Source organism: Aulostomus chinensis, chromosome 5, assembly GCF_037954235.1.
Source record: "Aulostomus chinensis isolate RoL2024-O1b breed Wild chromosome 5, RoL_Achi_v1.0, whole genome shotgun sequence".
Taxonomy (NCBI): Eukaryota; Metazoa; Chordata; class Actinopteri; order Syngnathiformes; family Aulostomidae; genus Aulostomus; species Aulostomus chinensis.
Window position 1 is genome coordinate 29,362,854 of NC_141324.1, and position 21,682 is coordinate 29,384,535.

At 47.1% G+C, this 21,682-nt stretch overlaps 1 protein-coding gene across 14 annotated transcripts in view; it reads left to right on the plus strand.

The window, feature by feature from the left end:
* The window catches only part of pard3ab (par-3 family cell polarity regulator alpha, b), a 226,785-nt gene that overhangs the window by 101,794 nt on the left and 103,309 nt on the right, over positions 1-21,682 (plus strand). For 9 of the 14 annotated variants that reach the window (XM_086204487.1, XM_086204489.1, XM_086204488.1 and 6 more), the window contains 7 exons: positions 5,097-5,188; positions 6,693-6,776; positions 9,972-10,097; positions 11,760-12,175; positions 16,484-16,623; positions 17,261-17,389; positions 20,066-20,101. In XM_086204487.1, the coding sequence (XP_086060613.1) occupies positions 5,097-5,188; positions 6,693-6,776; positions 9,972-10,097; positions 11,760-12,175; positions 16,484-16,623; positions 17,261-17,389; positions 20,066-20,101 (1,023 nt within the window). The remainder of the gene's footprint in view (positions 1-5,096; positions 5,189-6,692; positions 6,777-9,971; positions 10,098-11,759; positions 12,176-16,483; positions 16,624-17,260; positions 17,390-20,065; positions 20,102-21,682) is intronic. The other 5 variants (XM_086204492.1, XM_086204500.1, XM_086204495.1 and 2 more) reach the window with 4 other exon arrangements.

The following is a 21,682-nucleotide window of genomic DNA, read 5'->3' on the forward strand; positions in this document are numbered from 1 at the left end:
TTCTAGTTTTCCGTCCCTCAGACTTCCTCAGGCCCAGATGGTGCGTAGTGGTCTTTAAGTTAAGAGGTCGGGGTTAATGCTAATTTATCGTCTCGAGTTCAGCGGTCCATCCGGCGGTGGACATATGGAGCTCGGCTGGAGACGACACAGATGCACTTTACTGTGATGGATGGAAGTGTGTGTGTGTGTGTGTGTGTGTGTGAGAGAGAGCCAGTTACACAGGCTGTTTATTGGACTTGAGCGTGAGTTAAGGTGTTCGCCTGCTCCGTCCCAGTTCACTTCAAAACACGTGCTATTGGTAGACACCAAAACATCCTTTCAGATTCCGCTCCTCCGGCTGAAGAAGCCAGACTGGTTGTCCTCCGCTGGGTCACATGTCTCTACTAAGATGTTCTGAAGGTGGTTGAAGGGATTTTTCATATTTCAGTCCAGCTTGAAGTAAACGAATGTTCTACAAATGCCTCAATGGAAGGAGCTTCACTTCAGCTGGTTGTCGATTAACAGGAAGGAGCACATCAATACCTCTGATGCCACGCACGATGACACTGTGCTACAAACGCATTTGAATGTGATTGGGATTGGAGGGATTCTGTTGCTAGCTTGTGGCTAGCAGCTAAGCTAATGTCTTGTGTCTACCCTGCAGGTTTAAGGAACCAACTAACTGATATTACATCAACTTACAAGTCTTTTTTTCCTTGTAGACAAATGCGCCCGGCAGAAGTCCTCACTGAGAGGCGTCAGGGTTCGATTCTCAGTCCTGCTGAAGTGGCTTGCGGCCTGTGTTGCTAGATGTTACCTGAGCAGGTGCACCAGGCTAACGTTTGGGAGGGTTGAATTCAAAACCTGCCAGAGTGATGAGTTCTTGTGTTTGCCATGGTTTTTGAAATCTGAGCGAAGGTTAAGTGTTTTTTTTTTCTTCTTCTCCCCACTCAAGCTTTTTTTTTTTTTTTTTTTTTTCAATACTTGGCAATAAACAAGAATAAAATAATCCTCTTTCAAGTCTTTCCTGGAGGTCGTCATTCTCTGACGGTGAACCAATAAGCAGACTAAAATCGTATCAAAATTGCATTTTTGTGACGTGGGTTTTCCTATTTTAAGTCGTTTGAAATGTTAATGCAATAAAACCATCTCAACCAAATGAGCGTAGATTTGCTGCAGCATAACGCTGTTAATCTGTTAGATTCATCCTCACATTTTAGTGGAGGAGTCTGGACCGGACTGTTTCACAATGCATCAACATCAGTTTTGTAAGTGACAGTGTGGTCAAAGTGCCAGGAAAGAAGAGCAGGGAGCACTTCATTAAAGTGCAGCATTACTCCACACGCACACACGCACACAAATACACACCAAGCCCAGACCACTTTATTTAGTCTGAGAGATAGAAAGGACAGGCCCCGATGGATTCTCCTATTAATCTTTAATGAGCCCCTGGGCCAAACTGCCTGCCTGCCTGCCTGCCTCGCCTTCCCCACATCCAGGAAACAAACAATGACTCGGCTGGAAAACACATCTGCCGCTCATCCCGGTACCTGCCGGCCTGTCTGCCTGCTGCCCATTAAACCCCCTACTCAGCACTGAATTATTAATCTGGCTGTATGTCTGCGCAGGCCCGGCTCAATCCCAACGAGGGGAATGGTTGCGACGGTTGAGAAAGTTGTGTAGCAGCGCTTCTCTGAATGTGGATGTTGATCCATCTGGCAGTCAAACTGCAGTCAGTTTTTGCGGATGTGTTTCTGGGAGGAAGTCGGCATATTTGTTGACTTCTTGAGGTACAAGTACTGTGAGCCAGCCGGGCTGCGACACGAGATGGTCCAACACTCACAGGCCCCCGTTGTGTTTTCACAGGGCAGAGCGAGTTTCTGTCCCGCGGGCGGCTCAACTGACTCCTCATTTCAGTTAAAAGCGCGTGCGCTTCCTTCAGTGATCGACCATCTTCATCCTCTCGTGATGTCAAACTGTGACTCGCCATCACTTCTGTGACCGGTGGTGTTAGGAAGTGGTTTGGACTGGGGGTAGCTGATTAGCCTGCTAGCCTCAGTTGATATCTCAGCTGTGCAGTAAATTTTGGACACAAAAATATGTGCGGTGAAATATTGGACGTGTTCGGAATGTGGAACACTGGCCAGTTATTATCATCTAACTGGGTGTGCCTCTTTTAAGTCGTCATGTAAATCCGCCCCACGGTCCTGATCAGAGGTTCAGGAGCGTTCGCTCCGACCGTACACGCAGGGATTTATGCGTCTTGACAGAGCCCAGCTCATTCCACGCAGGGCTGAACCGACGTCAGGGAAGCTAAAGAGCTGCCACCTTTCACCTCTTCCTGCTTTCATCACTCTGGTTCTCACGCGCCGACGCCCACGCTCATTTATGTTGTGCACAGTCTCCTTCTGACTGTAGAATAGAATTGTCAGCGTGCAGCCGGCTCCTCAGAAATGGTGCATAATTAAAATAAAAGGGTTTGTGGAAATGCTTGAGTGTGCTTTGAGGAATGCCAATCTCATTTACTCCTCCTCAGATACCACGGAACGGCTCCTCTCGCTCCTTGACGTTCCCCTGCCTCACTTCCTCTTCTCCTGATAAATATTGAGTAGTTTAAATGTGACAATTTGAGTTGCTCCTCTGTCTGCTTCGCGCTCTCTTTATACAACCTCTTTTTCTTCTTTACATCTGTGATAATGTGTGTGATTGTGTCTCCTTTTTATGTGGCTCGTCAGGATGGCTCAGTGGAGCGGCAGCAGTAGTTCGCGCTGTTGCCCCACAGCAAGAGGGTTTGAGTCAGTCGAGCAAAAACCTCAAGTGGAACCTCATTTCTAGACTTTGGTGCCGGCCTGGTCCTGGAGTCGGGGGCCCAGACCCTGACAGGGCTGTCAGGATTGGAAGTATTAAAAGTCCTGAGACTCTTTATCTTCTATTATAAATAACAAAAGAAGAGCAAATACTTGAAAATAAGAATCTGAAACCAGCAAATGGTTGACTTTCTTTCCTTGGAGAAAAAAAAAATCCTTGTAACTTCTAGAATGAAAATGGCTGCAGATGTATTTTCTTCTGATTGACTGATTAATCGTTGCAGCTCATTGCTCTTGTGTGCACGTGTAAATGGGCGTGTGTTTGTGTGTGTGAGTGTGTGTGTGTGTAAGCCCAAAGCCAAAGTTTATGTTTTAATTTTGTATTTGTTGGCACCGCTTGATCCGGAGCCATCGCAGACTGAAATGAAGAAACATTTGTTGCTTTCATTCCTCTCTTCGGAGTTCCTCCCTGGAAAATATTTCTCTTTAGATCAAGAGGTGTCTATCACACCTTCCTTTCTGTGAAAATATTTCTTGGAATTGATTTCGGAAAGTAATTGGATTGAATAATTTTCATCCATTCTGTCACAGTCAGACTTGTTGCTCTTGTTTTCAGTGTGACGGTCAGCTGGCAGTGGCAAAATGGCAGTCAGAAGTCCTTTTTGCAATTTTTCACACACTTGTGTGCTGCCCTGTAGCTGTACGTCCTCCAGGCACCTAAAGTGTCATGGCAACCGTGCTGCAGCCACGGTAACAGCAGGCTCATTTTCATACTGATGAGGCGTCCAGTTGCCAGGGAGGCCGAGGCTGCTGCTGCTGCTGCGGCTGCCGCTGCTGCTGCTAGTCTCTCCTCTCCAGTGTCACCCTGAAATTTTAATGACCTTCCTTCAGTGGTTCTCATTTTTCTCTTCATGCTTTCTGTGGCTTGACTGTGCGTGCGTGCGTGCGTGCATGCGTGTGTGTGTGTGTGTGTGTCCTGTCTCTGTGTCACTCTTCAAACAGACATGCACGAGTCTCCACGGTTGATACAAGGGAAGAACAAAAGCCGATGTAAAATTGAAGACTTTTTTTTTTAAAGGGCATGTATTTTTATACCTGCGGAAGACCTCCGCCCGTCTGCTCCTCCTGGCTCCGTCAGGTTAGCAACTTCTGAGCAACTGAAGAGATACTCAAGGTCTTCAAAGGTGTTTCTCATAACACATCACCAGGAAGTGGAGACGGGATCTTGGGGGGTCCAATCCTGGATGGGTCGATCTGATCGCGCGGAAATAAGAGCTGAGCGTTGTAATTGGTCGTCTTATCTCATGCCACAGGGGAGCATAATGGCCTTGACCTTCCTAGCTCCTCCCGTGGGGACCCCAAGGCATTCCAAGGCCAGATGAGCTCTAGAATTCCTCCAGTGTGTTTTGGGTCTACCCTGGGGACTTCCCCATCCTCCTCAGCTGACTCCTTTGTACATGCAGAAGCGCCGTCTCAAGTCCGAACTCCTCACCCGTCTCTGAGGCTGAGTCTAGTCGCCCCCTGGTGTCAACTTATTTTGGTTGCTTGTACGTGTCATGCCTCTCTAGAACGTGAGGATTGGAATCTAAATTGACGATTTAACTAAACCAGAGATTAGATTTGTGTCCATTCACTGCCTTCGGTTATGGTTTAGGTACAAATAACTGCATTCGCTTCAGTGTCGCGGCGATGCAGAATACAACACCTGTGATTGGTCCGCTTTGTCACGTCAGGGTTCCTCGTCCGTACGTCCCAACACATTTCCACATGCTTACTGTGCAGCTGTTACCAGCTCCAGCTCCTAAAGATCTGTTTCAGACGCCATTGTTCGAAAGACCATGAAGACATTCGATTCAGATTTGTGGCACAACTACAAATCAGCCTTTGGTCTCCCTTCTTGAGGAAGCAACTCCCTCCTTTTCTTCATACCGCGGTGATGGAATTTCTTGATGGTCTGTCTACTGCTCCTTCTGTCCTCACCTTTCACGACCATGAAAAATTGCAAACTTCAGAGCTCAGCATGCAGTCGGACATCGACCGGGTTACACAAAGACCGTGGACAAACGTAGGTACGCACAACCGATCAAGCAGCCAACAGGAGTCTGATCCCAACATCATTTCCATGAGCCGGTGACATCCGTGGTGGCGTGTCTGTCCATAGTTGTTGCTACACCAGCAACCATAAAAGTTCTGCTGCATGTATGAATTTATTCCTTTCAAGTGATTTCCTGAAATGCGATCGGGAAAATGCCCAAATACAACAAAGCACCTGCGTCCTACCGCTTATCCTCTGCTTGTGTTTGGTTGCAGGAGGAAGAAGCCAGAGAACCAGAGAACGGGCGGATCGAGCCGGTGGGCCGAGCTGACTCGTGCATGGACCACACCCCCGTGAGGTCACTAGAGTAAGTCCCTCCCACCGTGGCTCAGCTTCCCCCGTGACTTTCATTATTGCCTTTCTTGGCAGGAAGCTGAACTCTTTAATCTCCTAACACAGGAAACCCTGACAGATCAGTGCTGAATATTCTAGTTTGGAAATGTGATATCCTGGGTTTAGTAAAAGCGACGCTCATTCTCTCAACATGTAAAGGCAGACGACCAGCAGGTTTCTGTATTGTAATCCGGGTTTGTTTGTAGAAAAATCTCATTTTTCAGCGCTGCTTCCTGATTTACATAATTCTCTTTTGTGGGAGAAAAATGATCCTGGTCTCGCCAGCAGAGCTCTCCCACACACTCAGCCATTCTGCTCCTGTTATTAACAGCTATGTTTTTGTTTTGTTTTGCTCCGTTGCATGCTTCCAGTTTAATATGCAGGTATAGTATTGTTATTATTCCTATGATTTCCCAGAGACTTTGGCTTCTCCTGCCTCTTAGTCATCCAAAAGGCGCCCATTCTCCCCGAGCTAATCATATTTATTGTATCAAAGCTGTGAGTCGATTAGATTTGGCATCTTGTAAAATAAGCCTTTGAATACATGTTTTGCAGCCAAACAGGTGGAGAACACTGCCTCTGGAAAGCAAACTGTGTTTCATGCTTTTTTACAGAAAACACGGCGATAAGAAAAAAGAACCAGGGCTTTATCAAAAACATTTACATAATTTAGTTCTTTCTCTTCTGTTAACCCCTTTAGACTGAGGCAACAAATGGCTTTTTGTACCATTAGGACCTGAGGCGATGTTCATGTCATTTTTAGCATTTTAGGGGTTTATGGATTCTTTTATTTGAATATTTAATGAAGACTGGCGCAAAGGCAAGACATTTTACATAGCAGTCGATGGTTATTGGTTTTTATTTCATGCTTCTTTCCGCTACAGAGGTCGAGAAATTTTAGATTTTAGCGGAGGTTTACAATACTATGGCATTTTAAGGGCGTATTTACAGAAATTCCACGGGTTTTTCTCAGCAGTTTTAAGTCTTAATGGTTTAATACGGCTGAAACACACCTGACGAAGCGTTTATCCATCACCGAACGCGGGTTGAAAACCCAGAGGAGGATTTTCTATCGATCGGCGTCAGTGATGCACGTCTGATGCTCTGACTTTTACTTTGTGGTGCATCTCAGTTGCAAATGGCTGTGTTTGGTTTGAATAAATTGTTAGAAATTGTAAAGTTATGTATGATATTCAGACTTCAGGTGTGTGTGTCCCTCATGGTGCCCTCTGAGGAAACCTTAGCCTTCCTTCTTATCCCTTGCATGTATTTATCTGGGTTAGTCTTTGCGTGTTGTTTTAGTTATCCACCTTCTTATTTTCTGTTATTGATTTATGTGTTCATATTTGTTGCATTTTATTTCCTCCATCATCATCTCATGTTCTGTGTTTGCCCCCATGGTGTCACCCCTCCCTTCCCCTCTCCTCACCTCTCCACCTCACCCGACCCCCTGCCTCTCGTCCGTCACACCATCCCAGAGATATAGTCAAACTGGTGGAGGTGTCAAACGATGGTGGCCCCCTGGGAATCCACGTGGTGCCTTTCAGTGGCAGGGATCGCAGGTAAAGATATCCAGAGTCAAGCCACAGAGCTGCTAAGACGAGAGGGAAGAGGCAGACGTGGAGTCCACGAAGACGGACTGTGGTTATCAATTGTACGACCCGTTTCCACGTAGGGATGTCTGGAGTTGGTAAATTGTATAATACAGATCACACCCCTGAAAGGTGACACAAACGGCCGCTGATGGGTCTGAGGAGAGGGGCGAATTCAATGATTTTGATGAATAAGCGCTGAGGAAAACTCAAAGACGGCAGCAGAGAAAGAAGAGCCTGTAATGTAGCCCACTGGTAGCTTGTTAGCCTGTTTGCTAACACACTGTCCAGTCTATCTGCCATTCATGACAAAATCCTGGAAGGAAATGAATGAACCTCAGGTGTATGGCACAGAGCTGCAGGCTCCAGATGCTCACATGTGGAAACGGAGTGTCACTGTTAGGGAAATATCTTGAAAATGAATTCTGTGTTTTAAAAAGCTGTTTGTTAGACAATCAATCAGTAATGCCAACAATTCACTCATTTTTTTAGACTGTAGAGTTTCTACCTCCATGTCAGCTGAAGTGAAGGCTCGTAAATGAGGTTTAATTTGTTCTAAAAACGTCTCTCAAAGTTTCCCTTTCAGGTCTTTGTGGTCTGGGTTTTCTCAGACTCGCACACATACCAGACGTTCCTTTTAACTGCCCATATGCAACTACTTCATCACATCACTCACACATTCTCGATGCCATGAACAGTGTGTGTATATATGTGTGTATGTGTAGATGTATATATAAACACACGCACCGGCATCATGAAGCCATTTGCCAGTTTACAGTGATCAATCATGGTTGTTTAGGGTTCGCAGGTGACCATCATATTTCACCGTCACATCCGCTTTACATGATTCAAAGGATACATTGAGCAGTGCACGGAACACACACACACACACACACTCGCGAAACATTCAGAAGCGCACAAGCAGCTGGAACAAAGCTGTGAAAGAATTAAAGGAATTTCACATCTGGTTCAAATATCCTTCAGAGGCCGTTTTTGGAGGTTGTGAACGGCGATTTGAAGCCTTTCAGGGTTTCTCTGGGAGTTCTGTTGAAAAACTCACTTTAGTTGTAACATTGTTTTCGAGTCGGGCTTCGGATCGTTCTGACGCTTTGTGATGCCAAAGCCGCGCTCGCTTGGACTCGACCGCGCTCATTCGCTCGCCAGCGCAGAGCCAACACTCCACAAACTTCCTTCATTCTCGACCACCAGCTGCTGCAAAACTCACTAACGTCCACATCATATCACTCTCCTCACTGCCCACTTTAATCAACCTAAAAGCACATTTATAATGCACTTTTCCATTATTGAGGAAATGTCGGGGCAGGCGTGATTCCAAGATTAAGTCTTCATCAGAGAAATAGCCCCTTCACAGCAAATCGCATTGTGTTCTCACTCAAATTCAATCAGTGGAATTGTCTGTGAACTTTTTAAACTCCTGAACTTTTCTGCCCTCTCTGTAATCACATTCCCATTCATATTGAATTATAAGCCTCAGGCGAGGGCGAGCATTAAACTATAAAATCTACTCAATTTACCTAGGCGACATTCGCTCATGCCACCTCAGAAAAAGCCTCTATATACACACGGACACAGACTATATACCGAAGAAGACTCGATTAGGTTTGCAGCGTCTTTCTTACCCGCGGATGATTTCCTTCCTCAGACTTGGCTCTATAATCCGCCGAGCACCCTTTCAGGTGAAGTTAGCTTCTCGCTGCGGCTGTGCGGGGAGGCATAAGCCAGTTTTCCACACTGGATTACAGGACGACAACCGTTGCAGCTCAGCACGATTGAAGTGCTACAGCGCGATAGACGAGCCTCCCTCCAACCTGCCTGCTATCAGGGTTTAATGGTGCTGATTTTCATTGCCCTCTGAAAGCATTTTGTTTACTTTGTGCTTAGAAAAGGGATACAAGAGTCCTTGGGGTTAGTAAATTAACATCTGCATAAAGCATCAAGCCCGTCAAAGCTGCAGCAGAGTTTTGAATGTGCTGATTGCCTTTTGAATAGACGCCTCCGCCACACGGCCTCTAAAGCCCCCTGATGTGATGTGACTGCTTTCTCTCATAAGCCCCACTGGTGCACTGATGATGCAAATGACAGGACCTCATTGTAAACTGTCTTCAAGTGCCACCATGTGATGTGATGAGGCAGAAACTGGGTACAGTTTTTGTTCTGGGGTTTGATTAAATCTGGGGTTTTTAGTCTCAATAATGAGGCAGAGACTCGTTCTCAGGGAAGTACGTAGAATGTCTGCATCCATCAGCCGAAGTCTTTACACAACACAGGTTTCGAATCGAGTAAAACGCAACAGCCCCTCGACGCACCCCCGTCGTGAGGATCCTAACTTTCCGTTTTCATCGGATCTCTTTGAGAGGCCGTTGACCGGTCCTGGCTAATAAGAGGAGCTGCTCCTGATATTTTCTCACTTTAATTCATATCTTGGGGAGTGACACTATTTGGATACGCTTGTCAGAAAACCGGGTGTAGTTCACCGGCACCACAAACTACACCCTCACGGAAACATTACGACCCCACGGCAGGTCTCAAGTGTGGCGGTCAACGCGACCATTTTTGAATGCTTTGGCCGATTTTTGCAGTTAAAAATTGCATGTAAGGCAAATAAAATCATGCTGGGAACCTTGAAATATAAAATAAAACGACTTTAGGACCCGAGGTAAAAAGTCTAATCTTTGAACTTTAGAATCCTAGAAGATGTACGGACACAGCTTTGGTAGAGTGCTGCATGGATGGTGCACGTTTCGTCTTCGCTCACCAACACCACATTTGCGACTTTTGAAGCATGAATTCTGTGTCTTACAGACATGTACACACGTCATAAACCACGGCTGCTGTATTTACTGATGTATTTGCTGCCATGGAACAAAACGTTGAACTATCTTAAGCTTGCGTGAGCTACAAACCTGATTTGTTTCCATTCAACCACAAAGCCATTCAGAATCCCACCAGCTTTGATAGGAGGGAACCCAACATTCTTCGGCGTGAACTTACATCCTGGTCCTTTCCTCTTCCTCTCTGTGACCAGTGAATATCCAGTCCAGTAGACTCGAGTATCCGTCCGCCAGCTACGTCCTGGCTACAACAAAGCAGCTGAACCCCTAGACCATCTTCCATCTGGTTGACTTGAACTTTTGAACCTTTCAGAACTCTTGGCTTGTTGGTCAAGCGTCTGGAGCGAGGAGGCAAGGCCCAGCAGCAGGGCCTCTTCCAGGAGAACGACTGTATCGTCCGTATCAATAATGGAGACCTGCGGAACATCCGCTTTGAACAGTAAGACAGCAGCTTCCAGGAGCCGCCGCTCAGCTTCACGGGTCCCTGTGCTAATTGTTTGATTGGCTTGTCGGCCTTCAGTTGTACCTTTTGCTTCTGACCTTGACTTAACCTCCAGTCCTCGTCCAGTCCTTCTGGTATGAGCCCCTCCTCTGCCCTTCTCTCTGCCAGTAGATGTGCCCCCCCCTGCTGCCCACCGCTGAGCTACGCTAACCTTTCCCTGTTTAACTCCTGGAGGTCCCACCCTCTCTGATGCGTCCTGTCAGCCTTTATTCCTCTGGACTCTGTTCTAACAACCCTCCTCCCTCCTTCCACTGGAAGGCTCCTGACATTGCCGCTCCTGCCTGTTGCTTCGTTCCCTGTCTAATCAAGACCCCCTCCCTCCTCCGTTAACGCCCCTCCCCTTCCTCTACATCCTGAATGCTGCATGTTTGCATGTGCAGCATTTTACAAGCTTCAGACGTAATCAAGTCGTCTGATTTCCTCCAGCCACCTTCGGTATCATACTTTTGTTTTTCAGCTGCAGTTCATAGATGATGCATTTAACGTAAAGCACCACCCACACCACAAGCTCAGGAAAAATATGTGTTGTGACGACACATTGTTCTCCCGTGGGGCTTCACAGGCCCTGGAAATGGACTCATCTCAGAATCTGTTTGCCCATATAACAAAATGAAAGACATTCAGCTTCTTGTAGTTTCTTCTTCTGCGATATTATTGGTCTATGAGTCTGTGAGGAGCCTGTTTTTGAGGTATTTGCAGCCACAGTACAAGAGATGCTGATATACTTCAATGTCTTTTAAAAGCTTAAGCAGCATCTAGCGCAGTAATACGGTGTTGGCGGGGGATATCAGGTAGTAATTCATCCGGTATGGACCCATAAAACCAAACCAGGTATTGCTGGGTACTGAGAGGCATTGGTACCGTTGTAGGGTTCTTGGAACGGGTGGAAATGAGGCCTCTAGACATGTCGGTAGAAGTTGTTAACAGCTCACGTTTACAGGAGCGGATCACAACTTGTCTGCTACTCGATCCAGCCTGAAATCATAAAGATGCTGAGACCCTCCCGCCCCCCGGGAACGTTATTAGTGGCTGGGAAAAATGTGTCTGGAATTTCGCGTCGGATTTTTTTCTGTGTGGGGGCCAAGCTGTCTCGTTGAAGGGGGAGTGAGGACCAATAGAAGCTCTGTATTTTGCCAAAGGTCCGTTCAGCTGCGAGGGGCCAGCGGAAGGCCATACCAGAGTGTGATGCATAGAAGCAGGTGGTGCTAACAAGGCTCTGCTGTTAAGGATTGCTGACAGTCAACAGAAGTTTCCATTTACACCTACTGTACATGAGCTCACACCGAAGGGGGTTTAAAAAGAGGATTTTCTGCAACCTATCCGACGGATAGAGGTCTCCTTCATCCGGCGCCAAATGAGGGGATTATATGATGGAGCTGTCAGGGAGAGTTTCTTTTTAGAGCCGCTCACGATGGCAATAAGTATTAATTAACGTGTCAGAATGTGCAGGTGGGTTTTATATTTAGGTGTGTGGCGCATAAAGAGGCTTCGCTGGGAGTGTTTGTGTGAGTGCGATGGTTAAAAATGTCTCTGAAGGAATTGAAAGCCTGAACAGTTCATCAGATATTCAACTCTCTCTTCATCTGCTTCTCATCCCAGAGCCCAGAACATGTTCCGTCAGGCCATGCGCTCCCCAGTCATCATGTTCCACGTGGTGCCGTCGTCCATGAAGGCCCACTATGAGCAGCTGTCCCAAGCTGAGAGGAACCCAGCGTACTCCTCGGGACGTTTCAGCCCCGACTCCATATCTAGCAGTACCGTCTCCGGGATGGACCACACCCCGCAGAGGATGTCCCGGCACGGTTCCCAAACGCACCCGCACGCTCACCCACACCCTCATGTACACACTCACCCAGACCAGACTGAAGGCTACCCCCCTCTGACTCACCCAGCGGTTTCTGCTGCCAAGCCCCCCACCGGTCACGCCCACTCACCTGCGAGGGGGCTCAACTCCACCCCCACAGTAGGATATACCAAGAAGGTCGGGAGGAGGCTCAACATCCAGCTGAAAAAAGGTGAGTTGAAGGACGGAACAGAAACTCTGGTCAGAGAAGTTTCACTGGAGCTCATTTTTCCTCCCTCTGGGACCCCTCAAACCCGGCGTTGAGGCTAGAAGTGACGAGTCAGAAGTACTGTGTGCAGCCCGAGGCCGTACTGATGCCACAAAGCATAAAATAATAAAAAACTGAAGTTACTTTTTTACACGCACACAAAAAAAAAAATCAGATTATGAAACATTTTCCCTTAAGTTTTACAAACATTGTTGACTTTTTACAGACGAGTTCACAGTTTTCCTTGTAATTTTGTGCACGTGAGTGCAGTTCATGGCTTCGCGAAAGTTTGTGAAGCGCACAGCAGGTTTTCTGTTCTTACAGGACACGATTAGTGTATTTTTGCAGAAAGAAGACGCATAAATAATGAAGGGTTACTGATGATATTTCACCACTTCAGGCATGCATGAGAACACTGGTTCAGTACCCGTGGGTATGAGTTGTTGTGTTTTTAAGTATCGAGTCGGTCTCCAGTTCTGCTCAAGTCTCTTCAAACAGTGATGCATGGATTTCTTTGGAAATAAGGAAAAATGGACCTTTTTTCTGAATCCACAATGTTCGTGTTGGAGAAAATGTTCACTTACAGGTAATATTGACATCAGCCAAATCACATCCAATCTATTTGCATATTCAGATGTCAGCAAAATATCCAATATCGTGCTTCCGTACACAATTTTGACGCTTGAGCTTGCTTATCTGCTTGTTTCCACTGATGCGTGCCTGATGCATGCATCACACCCACGGCTCGGAAACATTGGAAAGTGACAATTTGATGATCCGATTTTTTGTTGTCGTTCGTGTGGTTTTGTTATGTTTTGTTTTGTTTTTGACATTTCTGGCTACAGTGGTTTAATCTTGATGATTTTTGCTTGGAGATTTAAACCTCCTGGAGGTTTTTTGACATTCAGGCCCTCAACACGCTAACACGAGAGAAGAGTCCACATTACCAAAGTAAATACAGGAGGTGAAAATACAGAACAGCGGGGGACGGAGTAACACTTCACGGAGATGTCCTCGGTGTAATCTTTGACTGACAGCTGGCACAGGTGGTGCAAACCTCCTCCAACAGGATACCAGGTGTTGGTGCCAGCTCTCAGGGCCAGAGAGCTTGTTGCTAAGCAGCCGCTGGTCCCTGTGTGCTGTCAAATGCCACAGCTAAAGTCTGACAGGGCTGCACCATATGCCTGTGGAAGTTCTCTCCCAAATCTGTTCCGTCTCTCGAGACTGGAACCAAGCAGACACGCCCGGCTGCTTGATGCATATTCCACCCTCCACTTGTTTCTCACTCTCACCTCGCCACATGGTCACAACACCCAGGAACCCCGTGCACTCTGCTGCTGTCATGTGACTGGGTGATGATCTTAGTCAAAGATGTTATCTTTTCTCGTTTCACCTTTTGTTTGCAGTTGTCGGAGCAGACATTTGCAGAGATTAGCAGCGACTCCCAAGAGGCCGTTTGCCTCATCTGTTTTGTTTTGAGTACCGACTTAAGCCCACAGCTTTGAGCGCAGATTAAACACCGGCATTGTTTATATGCTCGAATCAGACACCAGTCTCCTGACAAATCCCAGCGAGTATCAAAATCAATCACAGAGCCCCATTCTGCAGAGGAAATTGCTTAGGTTCGTCTTAATCAAGCTAATGGGAGTTTTAAAGATCCTCCTCCCTGTTTAAAGCCAAAACGCTACAGGCATTTACCGGTGAGTGTAATACCACACCTCATCTGCCTGCGGGAAGCTGATTGGCTCATCAATGTTAGGGATTAGGTAGAGGATGTGAAACAGAATAGCTGTTGTGCTGTTCTTTGCTGCAGCTCAGTCAGACAGGCAGCGAGGATTAGGGCCAGTGCACAACACACTCTCGCTCTCTCTCTCTCTCTCGCTCTCTCTCCCCCACTCTCTCTCCCTCTCACACTCACACACACAGCAAGGATGCTCATTATGGTCCATGTATCATCTCCGTACACTAACGCACAGTGACATTTGGAACTGTTTCTGAGTAAAGCTTCCTAAAACACTGACATGCAGTCTCTGGAGATGAGGTCTCACAGTCCAGGAAGTGAGGAAGAAGAGGAGGAGGGATCGTTGAAAGAGATGCTCGCGCCGGAATACGAGTGACATCTTATTTCCAGTTTATAACTTTACACTGTGATATATTCTTAGTAATTTCCTAACTGGCTGCCTATAAATACATTTGCTTCCTGCACAGTCCGACTTGTTGCTTCCAAAGTTTTCTTGCTTTACACTCTAATTATTCACCGTAGCAGCCTGCAGACAGGACGAAGGGTTACTCATCATTTCCTGTGTTTAACTTGCTTCATAAGAGAAGATTGTGTGTCTGTCAGGGTGGTTGATGATATCACACACAGCCTGAAGGTTCTCAATAATACCGGATGCTCTTAAAGGGGTTGGGGACAAAACTCACGAGTAAAATTACATCTACAAAAAAAAAATTGCTGAATCACAGCATTTCCGTGAGAAGTTCAGTTTGTGAGCTTGGTCTTGATTATGTCAGAACGTTGTGCATTTTTGATTCTCCAGACTCTTATAACGGTTTAAGCTGCTGAATGTCCTTGTTAGTTCTCTTCATGTTTCGTGATTGTCCTGCTTTATGCAGTTGATGGAGAGTCGGAGCACTTGAGTCACGTGCAGTTTGGCGAGATGGCCTTAGAACTAGACCTTCGTGGAGCTGGAGCAGCCTACTCCTCAGCATTAATAGAGGACAACAAGAACAACCCCAGGGTCCTCTTCAGTACTGGAGCCAGACGGCTCCACTGAACCAAGACTTCCTGTTTCCCTGGGTAGCATTGACTTCCACTACAGTCAGTTGTGGTGTTCCACAAGGGTCTGTGCTTGGACAGGATGCAGGGTTCCCGCTGGTTCCTAGAGTTCTAACAGTAGAATGGGAGCCAGAGCCTTCAGCTATCAGGCTCCCCTCCTGTGGAACCGTCTCCCAGTTTCAGTCCAGGACCCAGACCCCCTCTCTGGGTTTAAGAGCAGACTTAAGACCTCCTTGTTGATCAGGCTTATAGTCAGGACTGCTTAGGCTGGCCCTTATATCTGCTGCTATAGGCTCAGGCTGCTGGGGAACTCCCATGATGCACTGGGCTTCTCTCTCCTTCTCCTGTCCTCATACGTGTTACTAACTCCTCTTCTCGTCCGGAGCCTTCAGGCTCCCCACATCCCAGAGCCCTGACTGACGCTACAGACCTGAGGAGGCTCAAGCTGCCGCCCGTAGCTCCACCTGCTCACGTCCCCGTCTGTCCATCAGTCTTTCCCCTTCCCTTCCCTCTTTATCTCTGTCCCTCTCTTTCCTTCTGTATAGCTGTCTTTTGACGTTCCTGCCTGTTCAAGGAAGGTTTTGTCATGAGATAACTTTTGACATGACTTGACTAGTCATAGATAGGTAACTATCTTATTCTAGTTCAAGCCGATGAAAATGGACTTTGTCTTCTTTGTGGTGAGCCATGATGTGTGTCCCCATATTTCAGGTGGCAGATTTTGATTTCATTCACTTGATCGTTGTGTTCAGCCAAACATTTCTAGTCTCGTTTTCATCGACAGCATTAATACCAGAGACGTTCAGAACCCAGGCAAAGCCAGAAGGAGTGGAACGAGTTGAGTTCTGTGTGACATCAGACCAGGAGTCAGGATTTCCTCCAGGAAATGGATTTATTAAGGCGGTCTGGTTCCTTCTGCTCTTTCTGGTTTGAGCATAAGCAACAGCGTTCTCTGTTCCAGATGTCGCTGTGTCTCGTTCCCGTTAATTAGAGCAAAGTGAGTGTGCGGTCCATCACCTGCTGATGCAACTCACCTTGTCGTCAAAGTTAACGATGGTTTAAACATTCGCTTCGCTGCTTAGTTTCTCTGACTCCATGTGTTGTAGTTCATCAGACTGTCATCAGTCCTCCTGATTTTTGTGGAGGAGCTCTTTACTTCCTGGGAGGTGGGCTGGCTCCTCTTTGCAGTCCTGTAGAAACCAGGTTATGACTCTGCCCTAGTAAAAACAGCGAGGCATTGATTGGCTAAATAACACAAGTGTTCCCTTGAGGGGGAGATTGTTTCTCTGCACGCCAAACCTGTATTTACACTTTACTCTGCAGACCTGAGCGTCTGAGCTAAATGGCTCCCTCAGCACCGTTATTGCCTAAACTTGCATCACATCCTGGAGAAGCGTTGGAGTGTGAACTTACTCACAGGAGTGTGAGCCGCAGGGAGGGAATGAAAGCACAGTCCATCTCAACACCTCCTCTCTTCACCTCTGCTCCTCCAGGACCTGAGGGACTCGGCTTCAGTATTACATCGCGGGACGTCCCCATCGGCGGCTCAGCACCCATCTACGTGAAGAACATTCTGCCTCGGGGAGCTGCCATCCAAGATGGCCGCCTCAAAGCTGGGGACAGGTTGCTGGAGGTGAGAAAATGAGTCATTTAGCATTCTTAATGGTGGGGGTGGAGTGGGGTGGGGGGGCGTATTATTGATACACCACAGTACTTCCTCTTGCAGCACATAATCAATACACTCCCTCCACCTGTAGATGTTTGTTTAGAACTGCTGGTTTTATAAGCTGCCATGACAAGTCTTGTTTGTTGAGTTTTCATCGGCGAATTTCCTTCAACATTTCCACACACATAGTGATGTCATAGTGGAATCATCTCGCACTATACAGACTAGTGCAAAATCACACAGCCCGTTGTAGCTGAACCTCATACTGAATAAATGTCATCAATCGTCGCTGTGCTTTTAAACCTGTCTAATGGACCTTGATCTCTATTAAATTTAAAGTGCAGCAACGTATTTGCATGAAGGATTAAACCGCAGCTGTAAATCTAGAATCCAAAAGCCAGCAGGATCAATAAGCAGGATTTTTGCAGACAACAACGTCTCGGGTAGAAAAGCCTGGGACCGGCAAAGTCTGAGTTGAGGGAACTGGACTTTTAAGCAAAGCTGCCATACTTCTGGGTGTCGGGACTCGTTCCTGCACCTCTCGCTCATTACTAAAGTAAATAATTATTTATGACCAAAAACAAACCGCCATGTGTTTGCTCAGGTGAACGGAGTGGACCTGAACGGCCGGACCCAGGAGGAGGTGGTGGCTTTACTGCGGGCCACACCCATGGGAGGGGGAGTGGGGCTGCTGGTGCTGCGTCAGGAGGACGCTTTCCTGCCCCGAGAGGTGGTACGTGTGCTTGGAACAGCCCCTCCGCTCTTCAACCTGTCAGCATAATACATTTCACATCATGTCACATATGCATTCACTCATGCATGGATGAATCTAGATCATGTGTGTGTGTTCACACGTGTGCGTGTGTGTGTGTTAGTGTGTGTGCGCTGTCACAAATGCCGTAAATCCCCGTGGAGTCGCTTCTCATTTCCCGGCTAACACAACGGGCGAGGCGAGCATGCAGATTGATTGTCCCGCTCTCGTGGCTGCACTCCTCTCTATTATCACGCGGCGGCTCGTCTAAGAGGAAACCTGTAGAGCTCCATCTTCTCTCTTTATCTCTCTCGCCCTCACGTTTCCTCTCCCGTTCACTCCATCTCTGTCTTCCTTTATCTGTCACCCTCCCCTCCTGCTCCTTTCTTTCTCGTTCACCAATTCCCCGCGTGCCTCTCACTTGGTTAGCTAACCCCTCTGACTCTGTATTTCCATCTCTTTCTCTCTGTCTTGCCTCCGAGCTGATTTGCTAGATTGATGGATGTGGGGATGAACAGACACATGCAGGGCAGGTTGTAAGCAGAGAATCAAAAACACTCTTGAATATCAATCAGGCAGCATCCTCACATATTATACTGTACAAACAACCGCGCTGATGTGTGAGTGCCAGTATTCAGTTTGTCAAAGATTTAAGCAAACGCTCGCTTGTCTTCTGAGGGGTCCTCCCGGTCGTGTTCTTGCATAATTCCAGATATGATCAGTTGTCTTTGCACAAAATTAGATTTGATGCACCGTACTGCTGAGGATGAATCAAATTGTATTAGGAAGTTCATAATGGCAGAGTAGAAGCAGGCAGAGGACACTGAGAGAGTTCTAAGTGCAGCGTTTGTGATCGGAGGGAGGATGAACGCTGCCGTCTGTTCATCACAGCCATGTTTACTCCGCAGCGGTGGTCATCGATCCTCGTCTGTCCCTCCCGCCTCGCTAGCCAGCTTCAACACACCCTGTCAGGCACTAACCTGCACCATCAGGCCTGAAACCTCCTGTTCTGTCTTTGGAAGGGCAAATATTCTCCATCACGGAGTCTCCAGACTCGTTGTATCTGTGTGCAAAACCACAGTGCCTTTATTTCATTCATTTCATTTATTTCACATGGCAATCGTGAGTTAAAAATGACCAACAAGCTTCATCGCCTGAATAAAGTATCTCACAGCTGCAACGTCACCTGAAGTAACGCGGGACCACCTGTGTGTGACATCACGGAAAAGAGCCAGTAGCCCTTGTACGCCAGTGCCATCAGGCCTAAAAGAGATACTTCACCCAAACAGAGCACCAGAAGGCAGAAAGAGCCGGACACTTTAGCTTGAAGCTAACAGCCACTGTTGATGAGCAGCAGCAGAACTGTCCAAAAACATGTTCACCACTTCGTAACAAGCACTTCTGCTGCTGTTTGTTTTTGGTGGTCCAGCACTAGCTTCCAGCTAAGTACACCTGGCTGCCGCTTCCTGTTTTCTGGAGTCGCATAGAAGTGATCCTGCTGTGAGAACTTTGTGAGGCACGGATTTGGGAGTATTTGAATGGCAAAATAGATGTTTTGGATGAAGTATTGCTTTAAATCCCCCCTTTCTTGACATAAAAATGGTTTCTCCCAGCATCCTCGGTGGTCCACAGGGTAAAAGCAGCCGACGGCCTCGAGGTGGTGCCAATCAAACGGCTGATTGGTGACAATTATCCCAGCGAGGGAAGCGTAGGGAGGCTACTGGCTGGCTGTCGCCGAGGGTGGGGTAGGAGGAGAGGAGGTGCCCTTCTTTCGATTCGAGGCTGGCTGGCGGTGCGTCGGTGCTGGTTAATGGTAGAGCGTATTTGATGAGGGAGGATGAATTCACCCAGAAGGCAGTTTTCAGAGCAACATTTTCTTGGCACTGAAGTCCAGATTAAAAAGGGCGTTTGCTGAAGTTTATATATTAAACTAAATGACACGTAATAAGAAATTTCTGTCAACAGCTGTTGTGTTTCCTGTCTCGGCAGCAGGAAAACAAAGAGCTCTATTTGATGCACTTGTTCCTGATCTTTCAACTCCTTGACAGGCTCGGCGACTGATGACATCACTCATCTGAGACCATCGGTCTTTCACATTTCACTCTTTCAAGCCCACTTTATTTTAACTGAAGGACTTGAATGCACCATGGAAATACCCGAACCCTTGCCAGCGTGGTGGGTTGTACCATCCGGATAAACACACCGGCATTTTTAAGAAATCAGCACTTTTTCAATAAGTGATTGACAGTTCGCTGGTGTGAATCATCTCTGTCACCCGCTTACCAGCTCACGCTGTTTTCGCTGTTGAGTGTAGCAGTGAAGGAGAGTGGGGTGGGGGTTCCTCCTCCTCCTCCACAGACTTTCATCACACCACCAAGTCTTGAGAACATCTCCCTCATGTGTCTTGGATTGGATCAGCCCCCCCACACCCACCCCAGCCAGGCAGCCAATAGGGAGCCAGTGTGCTGTGACGGTATTAGTAGACTCAAACTAACTTCTGTCTGTCTGCTGGAATCATTTTGTCCTGCATGCCCATTTGTTCACGACACCACTTGCTTTGTTCCCCCTCAACAAGATTTAATTACATGCTCTGATTTTTTGCTGTTAAACACATTTTTGCTTGATTACGTTCTTCTGTCCCCCCCCTGCATCCTCTAGAATGCTGAGCCCCAGATGCAAAGCCCCAGAGACTCGGTAAGACTCCACCCCGACACTGGCCTGCGATCACACCCTCCTCCCTGAGGCGGCTCACTTTGTTTAGCCTGAAATCTCTGTTGCATGTTTGGAATCCCAGAAAGAATAAACATGTTTTCTCCCAGCTGGATGCATGCGTTCAGGGTACATTAGTAAACTAGCTGGTCAATCACAGGCCAATCTTCCTGTCATGCATATAAATGCAACACTAATTTTAATCCACATCCTGAGGTGCTCCAATAACTCACAATTTCATGGTTGATGTGCGTGGAGCGTTCAGGCCGCGCTGCACAATAATTCGCTCCATCACTCGCCTCAGAGCTGCAGTTGTCAGAGAAGGTGGAAACACACGGGAATTTACTTTATTTGTTGGCTTTGGATGTGGTCGTCAGCCCGGCCATCTTACTGCAGACTGGCTGGAATATGTGAGGAGAATAATAAACATTGTAGTTTGTGTTTCTCTTTGTAGGAGGAAACCGCAGACAGTTAGCTGTCTCGGTGCCAGACGCGCTCAGAAACTTTGACTCGTGACGTCATCTGTGACACGCACTGCCAGACAGATGACAGATCGCACCAGAAAAATCCAGGAGCTGAATGCAAATAAACATGGGGACTCTCTGGGTTGTATCGTTCAGGGGCAGCAGATGTGGCGGACGCACAGGAAATCTGTCAGTCAGCGCTGGGAAACAAGTGCTTGATTTAAAAAAATCAGGATGTAATCAAGTTTTTTTAGTCCGTCTTTCAAGTATTAAATACTTCTATGTTGGAAGTGGACAGATGTTCTGTATGTTTATGAACTATGGTTTCCATCGATGCCATCCCAACAGTTTGATTTGAATAGCGCCATCTATCTTCGGCGCCATTTTAACTGACCAATAGCTCCGTGTCTTAGTCAACGCATGGTAATAATTGTGCGTGTCGCACAGTCGCGATCGTGTCGGACACGCCAGTGAGTCTCACCCTTATTTAAAAGGTCACTCAGGTTTCCTTGATCCTCCGTTCACTCTGCATGAGTTGTAATCTAAAAGTGGCGCGTCTCCACATCTGGCTTTACCTTCAGGTTACATCTGGCCAAGTGCACCTAATTGGCGAGCTTCTGAGTGCCACATTAGAGGCGTAATTAGCCGGTTAATTTGTCTGGTCGTACCTGCCAGCTGTGTGGATGGTCCTCATCATTGTGGAACGTCATCGTAGGACGTCGTTGATTATGCGACTGCAGCTGCCACAACTCCTGTGTGTGTGTGTGTGTGTGTGTGTGTGTGTGTGTGTGTGTGTGTGTGTGTGTGTGTGTGTGTGTGTGTGTGTGTGTGTGTGTGTGTGTGTCCGTCAGCAACAGTGAGATGTTCCCTGGGGTTTGTCCTTCTGTCTTTACTGCTTTTCCATTGACAGTTGTTAGCGCTTAGCTAAATTGCATATTAATAGCTGCCCAGTTATGATCCACCCCAGTGTCAAGACTCTGCTGCTTGAGTGATAACTTTATTCAGTCTCACTGGTTTGGCTCATTTTTAGGAGGAAGCTCAGCGTTTGGACTGCGGTGTCGTATCTGGTGCTGCAACTCTTTTATTAACTGTACAAAGAAGC